At 37.1% G+C, this 12,110-nt stretch overlaps 1 protein-coding gene across 2 annotated transcripts in view; it reads right to left on the reverse strand.

The window, feature by feature from the left end:
* The window catches only part of IPCEF1 (interaction protein for cytohesin exchange factors 1), a 75,944-nt gene extending 73,980 nt beyond the window's left edge, over window positions 1-1,964 (reverse strand). Inside the window, exons 1-2 of one of the 2 annotated variants that reach the window (XM_031028912.2) lie at window positions 1,683-1,964; window positions 874-1,043 (exon numbers count right to left, since the gene is read on the reverse strand). In XM_031028912.2, coding sequence (XP_030884772.2) covers window positions 874-1,043; window positions 1,683-1,953 — 441 coding nt within the window. In that variant the 5' untranslated portion in view covers window positions 1,954-1,964. Of the gene's footprint in view, window positions 1-873; window positions 1,044-1,482; window positions 1,656-1,682 lie in introns of those variants that run through there. The other variant, XM_031028914.2, reaches the window with a different exon arrangement.
* Window positions 1,965-12,110: the final 10,146 nt, after the last annotated feature.

Below are 12,110 nucleotides of genomic sequence, written 5' to 3' on the forward strand. Positions count from 1 at the left end.
ACATCCATTGCTGATCTTCACTAGACCCCAAAAGAAACTCCAGCTCTCCTGAGATCAGCAATTGGCTACCGGGGGTTAGTAGAAAGAATTACTATATGAAAAGTCTCTATTCATTCACTATTCAACTACATTGTTGTCCTCAAAATGTTTCCAGCAAGGACAGATCAGCAAACCTTCTAACAATAACTTTATTTCCAGTCCTTCCCAACAGAAAACTAGCCTGTGAAGCAGACCACAGAAGTGTACTGCTGATTAAAGATAAATTAGGCAACTTTCTTTTCAAGTGTTGTCTGATCATCCCTCTTTAATGCCATCACTTAGCGTGACAAGGTGCAAGAGCCAACAGTCGGCAACACAGTGCAGGTTAGTGAGTCCAAAACCAACCCACCCGATAAAGAAGGGCAGAGGAGAACACAGTAAAGAAGGAGAAAGGAAAATACGTTCTGTGGACTGAATCAATTTACACCCCCGACAGGTCTTAAAGCTGATGCCCTTTTTTCGTAGAAATCTTAATAACACAAAGTTTCCAGATAAAGTACTGTCCATGTAAATCCTGAAATGAGTACAATTTGTCATGGAGTAGTAACATTAATAGACACGGAAACCCTCCTTCAGTGAGGATATAAATTGGGACACCCTTCTCCAACCAAAGATGAGTCAAGCAGGATGATTTTTCTCTTGTATAAAATAACAGTAGAATAACCTACATATCTCTTGGATCAGGAATGGTTTCTAGAACTTATTTGTTTATTAGCTCTATTCCAAGTCCCAGAAATAAAAATGAACTTTCCCTTAGGGCCCACCTGCTCCTCAGTGCTCTTTAATCCACCCTTGTCCAAGCGGCTGAAAAGGAGAGGAAGACAGTAGACTCACCATTTGATTGTTGTACCAGTATAGCGACGTTCCCTTCAGCACTACCCAGAACTTTTTCCATTTGTTGCTCAGGAAAGTTCCTTTTTCTTTTTTCTTATACAGCCACCCTTGGCAGTCAGCATGTCCCAGGTCTTTACAGGATATCCTCCTCCGACTCATCGTGAAAAACCCTGCAACAATTATATGAAGAGGTAGGTAACATATTACCCTGGTGTATGTGACAGAGTGAAAGGTAACTGTTAATTGTTTACCTCTTGGGAGTTGGATTTTTTTACCAAGATTTATGCACAGTAAATGCAAAAAAAAAAAAAAAAAAAAAGGCTTGTTTCTTTATTTTATTTTTAAGCATTCATTTGGTGCTTAGGAGGTACAAGATAGGACCAAAGAAACAGTGAGACTAGAATGCAAGTGTTAGTCTAAGAATATTATTCAGCAAGAATAAGTTGAAATAAATGAAAATCGTGAGGCTGACAGGCACATCATTGCACTAACACAGCTCCTTCCAAAATAATAGCAGTCCTTATGCAACAGATGGAGAAGGGTTAATGCCCACCGAAACACAGCCACTTCCCCACTCAGTGCCGGCTTTTCTGAGCTTTATTGACATACCCCGAGGGATTAATCCAAATGAACAGCATGCCGTCATTTCTTAAAATCGATCCAAAAATAACCAAAAATTTAATCTGCCATCCACCTTCTGATATTAGCATTAAGACGGACAAAAATCTGATCCCAAAGAAGGCATCGGACAGAAAACCCTCACTCATGCACACAAAAAGGGGATAAAGAAACAAAAGAGATCTAATTACCTTGAGTTTTCCTTCTCTGCTTCTGACGCAAGGGAACCTGCTGATAATGCAGGAAGGAAAGAAAAGAGGAAATTTCTGATTGTGTTGTAACATTTGTAAAGAGAGAAGGAGGGAGGGGGTGGCAGTGTTTATGAGCAGGATGGAAGCTAAAAAAAAACTCTCCAAGCAGAGCTAAAGGGGAGCTACTTGCTGAGGCACAAAATGTGCTAATTAGAATCGACATACACTGAGCTGAACCTGAAGAAAGATACAAAGATGCGTAACTCGGCATGTATCACTAATGTTTCCTGTTTCCACCACAGACAGCTTTCGTGCTATCACTTCAGTTAGGACAGGATGATGTGCACTTAAGTTCTTAAAAATAATGATATATTTCCCCTTTGATTCTGTGTGTATGTGTGTGTGTGTGTGAGAGAGAGAGAGAAGGAAAAAACCAGATCCTGCTTCTTCTCCTGCAATTTCTAAATAACACCAATTATTTCAATGAACCGGGAAGATAATTGTGATCTCACAATATTACAGGTTCACATCAGATTATTAAATCCATGGCCCTGCCCCCACATAGGGTGATACCTAAACCACATGAATTAAATATCCCAGAAAAACAAATTCCACAACCTCTTTTGGTGACATCGAAGTAAATATCAACCCTCCTTATCAGGAAATTCTTATCTACAGCCATATTTAAATTACTCATTCTGTCTTTAAGCATCTCTGAATATTTCTCACATGTTTTACAGAAGATAAATTAATTTCAATTTCTATTTTATACTAGCTCTTCAAATATTCAAATCAGACATAAGATAACATATCTGAAGTACACATCTTTCACAATACATTTTAAACAATTTGTGTCAGATCACACTATCAGCAAAAATAGATAACAAAAAAAAAATGCTTTCAAATGACCCTGAGTGTGTGTGTGTGCATAGAGAGAGACATTTTAGATTAAAGGAGTTTCACTTTTTCTCCACAATATCTAAGCTGAATTTACTCAGATTTAAAAGACTTAATCTTATATGTTAACAAGTAGAGAATTTGAAAACACTGTGATAATTGCAGAGCAGGTCTCATAAGTTGGCATGCAGTCATACTACAACATTTTAAAATGTTATTGTAGAGGTACTTGGCTACTAGTCTACATATCTAACTATTGATCTAACACAGCTATTGTATATGGTCCTATATGTGTGAAGAGGGAATACGACACAAGGGTAATAGGATGGGATTTGTAAATCCGGAGGCCTGAAATAAACTCCTTGCTGTCATAATTAGTAGCTGTTATTATGCAGGGAAAAGTTGATTTACCACTCAGAACCCACTTCCTCATTTGTAAAAGCAAGATATTTCTAATAATTCCAATCCTATGGGTCTCATAGATAGTCAACAAGATTGTATGTGAAAATGCTCCAAAAACTAAAAAACATTATATGACTATATGTCATATAATATTATATTATTACAGATATAAGCAAATACTTCACACTAATAAACAAAAGTTTCAGCATTTTTAGGATAAGTAGGACTTGTACTTCCTTCAGCAATTATGATGAAGTCAATGGGCTTAAATTATATTTCCTGGGAAATCTCATACTGACTTTTTTTTTTACATATGTTAGAAAGAAATTTTATCCCTGAAGGAATCAATCATCCTTGTGAGACACGGACAGAACAAAAGCAGTAACTGCCCTAAATTTTAGGTAAGAATAGAGTTATTACAGTCATGACGTGTGACTAAAGTTTAGGCATATGATTACGCCAGGGTCCTAGTCTCAGCTCCACTTCCCCAAGTCTCTCCCACCCTGACCTGCATCTTGGTCTGAAATTCCCACCATTTCTTCAAATGGTCTCCTGGGGTCTTTTTACTATGCAATTACCTGAGATCAGGGAAATCGGTTAGTACCTACTCAAAAATTTTAGCCCAAATACATATATCATTTGGACAGTTAAAACTTAGGTAAGATCCAGGACTAAAGGCAAAGAAGAGAGTAAATAAATTTAGACGTGGGAACAGAGGCATTCCCAAAGGATTCTGGCCCCAGATGAACAAGGTGAATCACACTAGTTCATACAAAAAGAGCAACTCTAAGAACAAAAGAAAGGAAAGTCTCAAAAGGACAACTGTAGAACCTGTGAAGGGAGGCAGCGCTGAGACCATCTTTCCTCACTGTGAACCAGTGAATCTCTTCCATTCACCCCCGTCTGAGCTCCAGTGGGACTGGGAGCTCTCCAGCTTCTCCATCCAACCTTAGGGCTGGCTCCAGAGAAAGCCCAAATGAAACTGTAGGTTTTGTCTCAATTTTGCCAAGACCAGCCCTCGGTGTTTGCTAGTTTGCCTCGCTGGGTGAGAGTGGGAGCTCCAAGCAGAAGGACAATACCTCAAACAGGGTGAGCACCCAACACCAAGAAAGGATTTTATTCAGACTTTTTTTAAGGAGAGCAAAAGAGTTTATAGTCATTGAGTACACCCTCCTCTGGCAATACTTCTCCTAAGACAAATTATTACAAAATCTACATTAACTGTTCAAACTGTTTCCCACAACCAGAAACAGAGTGCATATTATAGAAATAACAAATTATGGGGAGTTTCAGTTTCACTTGATGTATATGAATTTGAAACCTACATTGGTTTACATGAGAGAATGAAAACAATCTTGAGAACTTCAGTGAGTTTAAGAATACATTTTACTCCTCACAACAGGAAGTGGAACCCACAAACTAGTCAGTTTCAAAAAGATCTTACATGTGGTTTTTTTCACTAGGTAAGGAAAAAAAAAAGCCAAGCAACCAGTTGAGCAATTTATAAGATAGTTTTTCGATAGAGAAATTACAACTCATTATCATAATAAGTATCCAGAGCCTAGTAAGATCTTCCCATTGGGATGTTGTGGGTAAAAGGGAAGAATTACTCTAAATTCTGAATTTACACTAACTTGATTCTAAAATATGGGGGAAATTTTTCTTTTAAATATATATTTCCTTTTTACTGGAAAACAGCACTTTTATTTTACAAAATGGTTACAAAAATTCATTTGGTTACTAATCATTTAAAAACACAGATAAACAAGCAAAGGAACCAGTACAAGATATACAAAGGGACCTCCTTTGATGTTGAATGATGATGCTAACACCTAAGTTACAGGGTAATTAGTACAGTGACTTCTAATCTATATAGTAATTGGTAAATCTTGCAGGCACTGTTTACCCCCATGATATATTAAAACTCACAGTAAGATGGTTTGTCATTGCATGAAACTTCATAATGATTCCGGTCTTTAGCAAAATTATACAGTGATATGATAGTAAATGGGCCCTGATTTGTAGCATTTACCAGTTTCCATGGCATGAAGCCTCACATCATTGTCAATTTCAAACTACCAATACTTTAACCAAGCCACAAAATTCCTAAATATTTTACAGTCAATTCCAGCTGACAGAGCCGTTAAGAACATTTCTCCACAAACAACTTTCCCCCACAAAGATCTTTTCTCCTTCCTGGAAAATTAAACTCAACTTTATAAAGGGAATTTTAAAGCTTTCAATTATTAAAATTTTACCTGAGAAAATACATGAAAATCTCGCTTATTTTTTTTCAGAAGACTAAGCACCCTAAATATTAACTTAATAATTCATATGAAAAGAAAATATCCAGTAATGAAAAATGGAGACAGATAATAGACATTCTAATAATAATAGACAGTAGTAGAAAACAATGACAGCTAGAAGATATATATAACGTTTGCCATGTGCCAGGCACTGCCCTGAATCTTTTCCCAAATACCAGGATTGAATCCTCACAATTATTGTGGCTTAGGTGCTATTCTTATCCCCATCTTAAAGAAGAAGCAAATTGAAGCAAATGGATTCAGGATTTTGCCCAAAGTCACAAAAGTAAATGGTAACATGCAGATGTTTATTTCAAGAATAAAACTTGCAAAGTGGTAGCCTCTTACAATATTTGCGTGTTTGTTGTTGTTGTTATAAAAAGGAGTAGGACAGGGAAGCAAGGACTAGAGTATGAGGGGAAGGAATGAAAGAGGGATGCCTAGGAAGAAGGCAGAGAAGGTGAGGGGGGAAGAGAGAGGGGAGAGAAGGAGCCAGGGAGAGGAGCCAGAGAAAGGACGAAGGGCCTGAGGGGGAGGAGGAGAAAAAGTGAGAATGTAGAAAATGAGGGAGAATGGAATGCCAGGGAAAATCCTGGAGTTTCTAGCTTAAACAATTGAATAAATGACAGCAATATAGACAGCATAGTTTTAAATATACACATTCAGTAGTACATCCAAGGCATCCAAGTGGAAATGCTCTGTACGTATTACACTTAAGGGTCTGGGATTTGGAGAAATTCTGGAATAAGGATATAAAATTGGGAATCATCCATGCATAGAGAGTAGAAACCTTGAGCTGGGATAAGATCACCCATGTGTGTAGAATAACAAAGAATTGAAGTCAGAATCTGAAGGAGGCCCAATTTGTTACACAGAAGCAACGGAGCAGACAATCAAGGAGACTGAGCAGAATAGCCAATGAAAAGATAAAGAAAATCAGGAGAGGGGTTGTTGTGGAAGTGAGGAAGAGAGTCAAAAGAAAGGTGGGTTTAAACCATCAAGTCCCGCCCATATAGAAAAGAAAGATCCACTCTCAGCCCAACGAAACACCTGCCCGTGTGCACAATGCAAGTCACAGACATTTGTGAATTGCAACACGGGGGTGGTGGGAGAGCACAACTGTGGGAAGCTGAATGTGTGTGGGTATGTGAGTGGATAAATACTGTCACTCTCATTCATTGCTGTGCTCTATCAGAACTAGAGCTGCATGGAAAAAAATCTCAGAAACACTATATTGAAAATTAAATGTCTATATTAATGCTATTGTTTACAGTATTGTTAAATATTGCTTATAAATACTAAAATTGCATGGGAATGATAACCATCACAATGTAACCTGGGGTGAATAACAGGGAAATAGTAAAAAGAAGGCATCAGTAGGAAAATGCAAGTGTATTTATGTTTTATTACTTTAAAAATAATATTAAGGGGTGCCTGGGTGTCTCAGTGGGTTAAGTGTCTGACTCTTGATTTCAGCTCAGGTCATGATCTCAGGGTCATGAGTTCAAGCCCACAATGGGCTCCATGCTCAGTGGGGAGGCTGCTTGAGATTCTCTCTCTCCCTCTCACTCTGACCTTGCCCCTGCTTGCTCTCTCTTTCTCTCTCAAATAAACAAATAAATCTTAAAAAAATAAAAAAATAGTTCATAGCATCAATGTTCACAAAAGCCAAACTATGGAAGGAGCCAAGATGTCCTTCAACAGATGAATGGGTAAAGAAGATGTTGTTCATATATATAATAAAATATTACTCAGCCATCAGAAAGGATGAATACCTACCATTTGCATCGACATGGACAGAACTGGAGGGGATTATGCTGAGTGAAATAAGTCAAGCAGAGAAAGACAATTGTCATATGGTTTCACTCATATGTGGAATATAAGGAATAGCGCAGAGCACCATAGGGGAAGAGAGAGGGAAAACTAAATGGGAAGAAATCAGAGAGGGAGATAAACCATGAGAGACTCTGGACTCCAGGAAACAAACTGAGGGTTACAGGAGGGGGGTGGGGAGATGGGGTAACTGGGTGATGGGTATTAAGGAGGGCACGTGTTGTAATGAGCAATGGGTGTTATACGCAACTAATGAATCATTGAACATTACATCAAAAACTAATGCTGTACCATATGTTGGCTAACATTAATAATAAGAAATAATAAATAATAAATAAATAAATCATCAAAAAGTAAGAAGAGAAGGAAGAAATATGTACTCAATGAGTTAGAATATGAATACAGTTGAGGTTTCTTTAACTTTTTGGATATTCCCAAATTGTTTTCAAGGGGCCTACTTACAATCTCCTCCAATATATAAAATGTTCAGTTCTCTGCAACCTCAAGTGTATTTTGGTGACTTATTTCAGGATTTCAGAAATCTTTCTACTTATTTTTTTAACTATTCCATTAATTTCTGCTCTTGAATTATTATCCCTATTTCTTCAAATTTCTTTATATTTACTCTGTTTTTCTGATTCCTGTAGATAATATTTACCTCATTTATTACTCTTTGTTTTTAATAATACACTTAGAGCTATATATTTACATCTAAATTCTACCTATACCTCCTTGTTTTTTAATTCTAAGTCATTTTTTTTCTATCCAGTGAGATATTCCAGAATGCACTTGTAAGTTTCCTAACATATGAGAACTTTTTACTAATTTTTTTTTTGAGTTTGAACTTCATTGCCTTTTGTTCAGAAAACATGATCTTTATGACATCAATTTCTTGAAATGTGTTAGCATTTATTTGTGACTTACTACATAGTCAAATTTTGTAAGCATTCTATGTAAACCTCAAAGTTGCTAATTTTGTCTCCCAAATATTTCTTATTTTTGTTGCCAGAGCTATAACTTTGTTAGTATTTCCATTCTTCTATTTTCAATCTTTCTGTGTGGCATTTTTGTATGTATGTTTTTCTGTTTGTTCATTTTTGTTGTTTCTTTTCTTTTTTTACTTTTGCTGTTTCCTTTATAAGCAGCCTATAACTAGATTTTTATTTTTTAAAATATGATTATATGTGCCTCTTGATAGGTGTTTAATCTACTAACATTTACTGTAATTTCATTTTGCATTTTTAGTTTACATTTATTTTATTTTTTCCCTTTCTTCCATTTCTTTACATGCTATTCCTCTGCTGCTCAATTTAGTATTTCTAAATTCATCGTGAATAGAACATGTACTTCAGCACATTTTTAACTCCTGCTTCAGTGTCCTCTCTCGGTATGGTAGTCGAGATTTTTACTTTTCTGTTAAAATGTTATTATTATCATCATTACTCATCAATGGACAATTAAATTTAGTGACATGTTATCAATTTCTGTGATCACCTGTGCTTCCTTTAGCAAATGTCTGTCTGTTGGATTCACTTTTCTTTTTACTAAGGTACCTCCTTTAATAGTCCTTTTAATGGGGGTTTGTAGGTAGCAAATTCTTAATCTTTATGTAAATAGTAATGTCTTTATTTTGCCCGCAAAATTGAATGATAGTTTAGCTGAGTATAAAATTATTTTCACCTGGCACTTTGAAGATTCCGATCATCTGTCTTCTATCATTTATTATGTTGATGAAATTGCTGCTATAAGTTTGTCAGTCTTTGTATGTGACCTATCTTTTTACTCTTTTAAGACATACTTATCATCCTTGATATTCTGTAGTCCCACCCCCCCTTCTCTCCACTGTGCCCATGGCTCCCTCTTTATCAGTTTGGAGGTTGCCTCTACAGGGTGCAGATTCAGCCCTAAATCATGTCCTGAGGTGAACATAAAGAATCGCATTTCCAGTCACTGATCTAGCTGATGACTAGGTTCTGCTCCTGATTTTGAAGCTGTGTCCCTGTCTCCTCCCTCCCTAACCTTTAGGGAGCTAATTGCATAACCCCAGGCAGTGGTTTGACAAATGTTTTCATCTTTAGCCCCTTTCACAAGTGGGGGAGCCCCCATTTACTTGTCATCAGGAAGTAAATATGACTCACCTCATATTTAGTGGAGCATTTTTTTTACCCCTTTAACCTGGGCCAGGAGGCAAACTACTTCCTGCTTCCAGACAAGGTACCCATTAGGCCCATAGCTTCAGTCTTGCTTGCTGCTTTTCATTTCTGATCCACAGAGATGATTACTGTATTGTTGAACCTACCTGTGCTTTTTTGGTTTTCCATGTTTCTCTTTGTCTAGCATTGCTCTGTTTCCAGCAGAGTGGAATATCAAAGTGTGAACTCACAGGACCATTATTGAATGGAAGCCAGTCATTCATTAATTAGAGTCTATCTTGAAATCACAGTTCAAATGATAAGCAATTCCCTTTCCATAGTAGCCTTAATATACCAACAAGACATCCATTCATTTCCTTTTCTGGCACCTTAAACTTTATTCTACTATGCAGAAATGTCAAGTACTTTGACAACTCCATACTTTTGAATACCTTATTCCCTACCCCATTTTTCATCTGGTTAAGGCTTACTCATCCTTTCTGACCCCAGTCAAATGCCACCTCCACCATGAGGTCTTCTCTGACTTTAGAAGAAGTTAGCTCCTATAAGAACCTTATATTCATGCAGTGATATTTATTTGTAGTCACTATAATACTTGATTCATATTATCTCCCCAAAATCTTCATGTTAAGTACTGTTCTATTTTCCTTTCCACAAATGAGAAACTTCACCTTGGTATAGTTAAGTAACATCTCCTTAGATCACACTTAACAAGTAGCAGAGCCAAGACTGGGACCCAGGCCAGTCAACTCTATTGTTTAATTCTATGTTACTTTGCTTATTCCGTCTCCTATATTCCACAACACTTTGCTGATGCTCTGAAGTGGATTATAATTAATTTGTTTACATATCTGTGTGGTACATACATGGTGGAAACCCTACCCACCCAATGGTCCAACGCAGAACCTGTGAGTAATCTCAGACAGGCCCTTTCCCTTAGTTCAAACGTTTACTCAGTCACTACCCCTGTTCATGTTGCTTTTTAAAGTTCTCAAGGATTTTATCAGCTCTGTAGTTGAATGACTACAACTGTATTTAGATTCAATGACTGGCCAAGACTTTAAGATAGAATTGATGTTTTTGAACAAGTCCTGACTTCAAAATCTAGCACCTAGCCGAATATCTGACACATAGGGAGCACTCAATAAATATTTACCGAAACATTAACCATGTCTTATGTCAATTTTTACTTCATATGATGCCTTACTAGTAGCCTTGGCACAAGTGGAGATTTAACAAATATCCAGAAAGCCATCTACTGCTTGATTACTCAGAGCTGAAAAATGCCTCCACTAAATAACATCAACAGAGTTAAGCAGCATAAGATTGCTCCAATACCTTTCTCGCCCAAAGCAGCACATGCGTAGAGAAAAGCTTCTGGTATTGATTGACACTCAATTTGAATTCACCTGAAGTGTTGATCCTTGCTATTTCCTTGTAGGTAAAATAAACTTGTGTTGACCAAATCTCTGCTTTTATCTAAAATACCACTTCCTCAAAAACTATCGCAGGTTTCTCCAGCATCCTGTTTTAACCATATCCTCCAAATACTAAGAATCTAAAACCAAAGAAATAAGAATGCATGGGGTAGAAGAGGGGGACTAGTAGGAGGGGCAGAAATTTTCCAGAGGCAGCTAACAAGACCCTACCCAGGAATCTATTCCCCAGACAGCTGCCGGGTACTGCTCTGCTGGAAGTCCTACTTGGAACAGCAAATGTGTTAAACAGCCTCCCAGTTTTGATCTGTATGTCAGGCTTGTGCACAACAGCGTTGGGAAAGCCATTTTAACATAGCATTATGTTCATGTAGCCTAAAAAACAAGCTGCTAAAATGTGAGCTCTTTTTAGTTGATCAAAAATGTGAAAAATAAATTCCTCTCTTCAACCCTGAATTATCCCCACATCCCTGAGACACACACCATGGGCATAGAGTTAGAGGAGCAGGCAGCCTCCCATGGGGGCTGCAATCATGTCCAGGTAGCCCACCGCACACAGTACACAACGACCAGGCAATACATGATGTGTAAGTAATGGATGCAGAGCTTTCTTGTGAAGGAAACACAACAAATACCAGTTTGCTGTTAGGCCAGCCATCCCACAGATGGCAGTCCAGGCAACAGCAGATAATACAGCCAGGAGTGAATGTCCCTTCACATTCAATGAGCTTGTCCTCATCGAGCACGAAAACTGAGCACAGTTACCATGATTTATATGCAGAGACTTTTGTTTCAGGTAAGTTTTCCCTTAACATTTTATTTAATATTAATTTATATTCACATACATTTATTATAATTATTATGTGTTAATACTTAATAAATTAATTTTATTTAAAATAATTCTTGAGAAATCACTGTCATAAAATTTTTATCAAAGATAAATCTGATCATTGCTTCCCCACGAGAGCCATCCCTGAAAGTAAGAATTTTCAGAAGCTTTAGGTAAAAGAATGACATATGACGGTAAAAGAGACAGTGTGTCACATTCCCTCTGAGGCTTGTCATCTTTAAGTTAAGGCTGTTTTCCTTTCTTAGTTGTAACATTATTGCTAAAATCTGAGAACAGATAACTTTCTTAATTAAGCCTTTAGGATTCATATATGCTAGTTGTTATTTGTTTATGTGTTTATTCATCTATTTCTTTATTTTAGTGAGAAACTAATCATAAAAAAAAACTAAGCAATACTGATTTAGCATACAATACTTTGTTATCACCACAGCGTGATATGCGGAAAGCCTTATAAATATCAGGGACTACACAAGTGGATTCTTAGAGATGTTTAGGGATTGTACTAAATCGAATCATTATGTTGAAGATTTCCCAACAGGCTATGACCTAGA

Source organism: Leptonychotes weddellii, chromosome 8 (genome assembly GCF_054177405.1).
Source record: "Leptonychotes weddellii isolate Sample4059 chromosome 8, ASM5417740v2, whole genome shotgun sequence".
In the NCBI taxonomy this organism is placed as follows: Eukaryota; Metazoa; Chordata; class Mammalia; order Carnivora; family Phocidae; genus Leptonychotes; species Leptonychotes weddellii.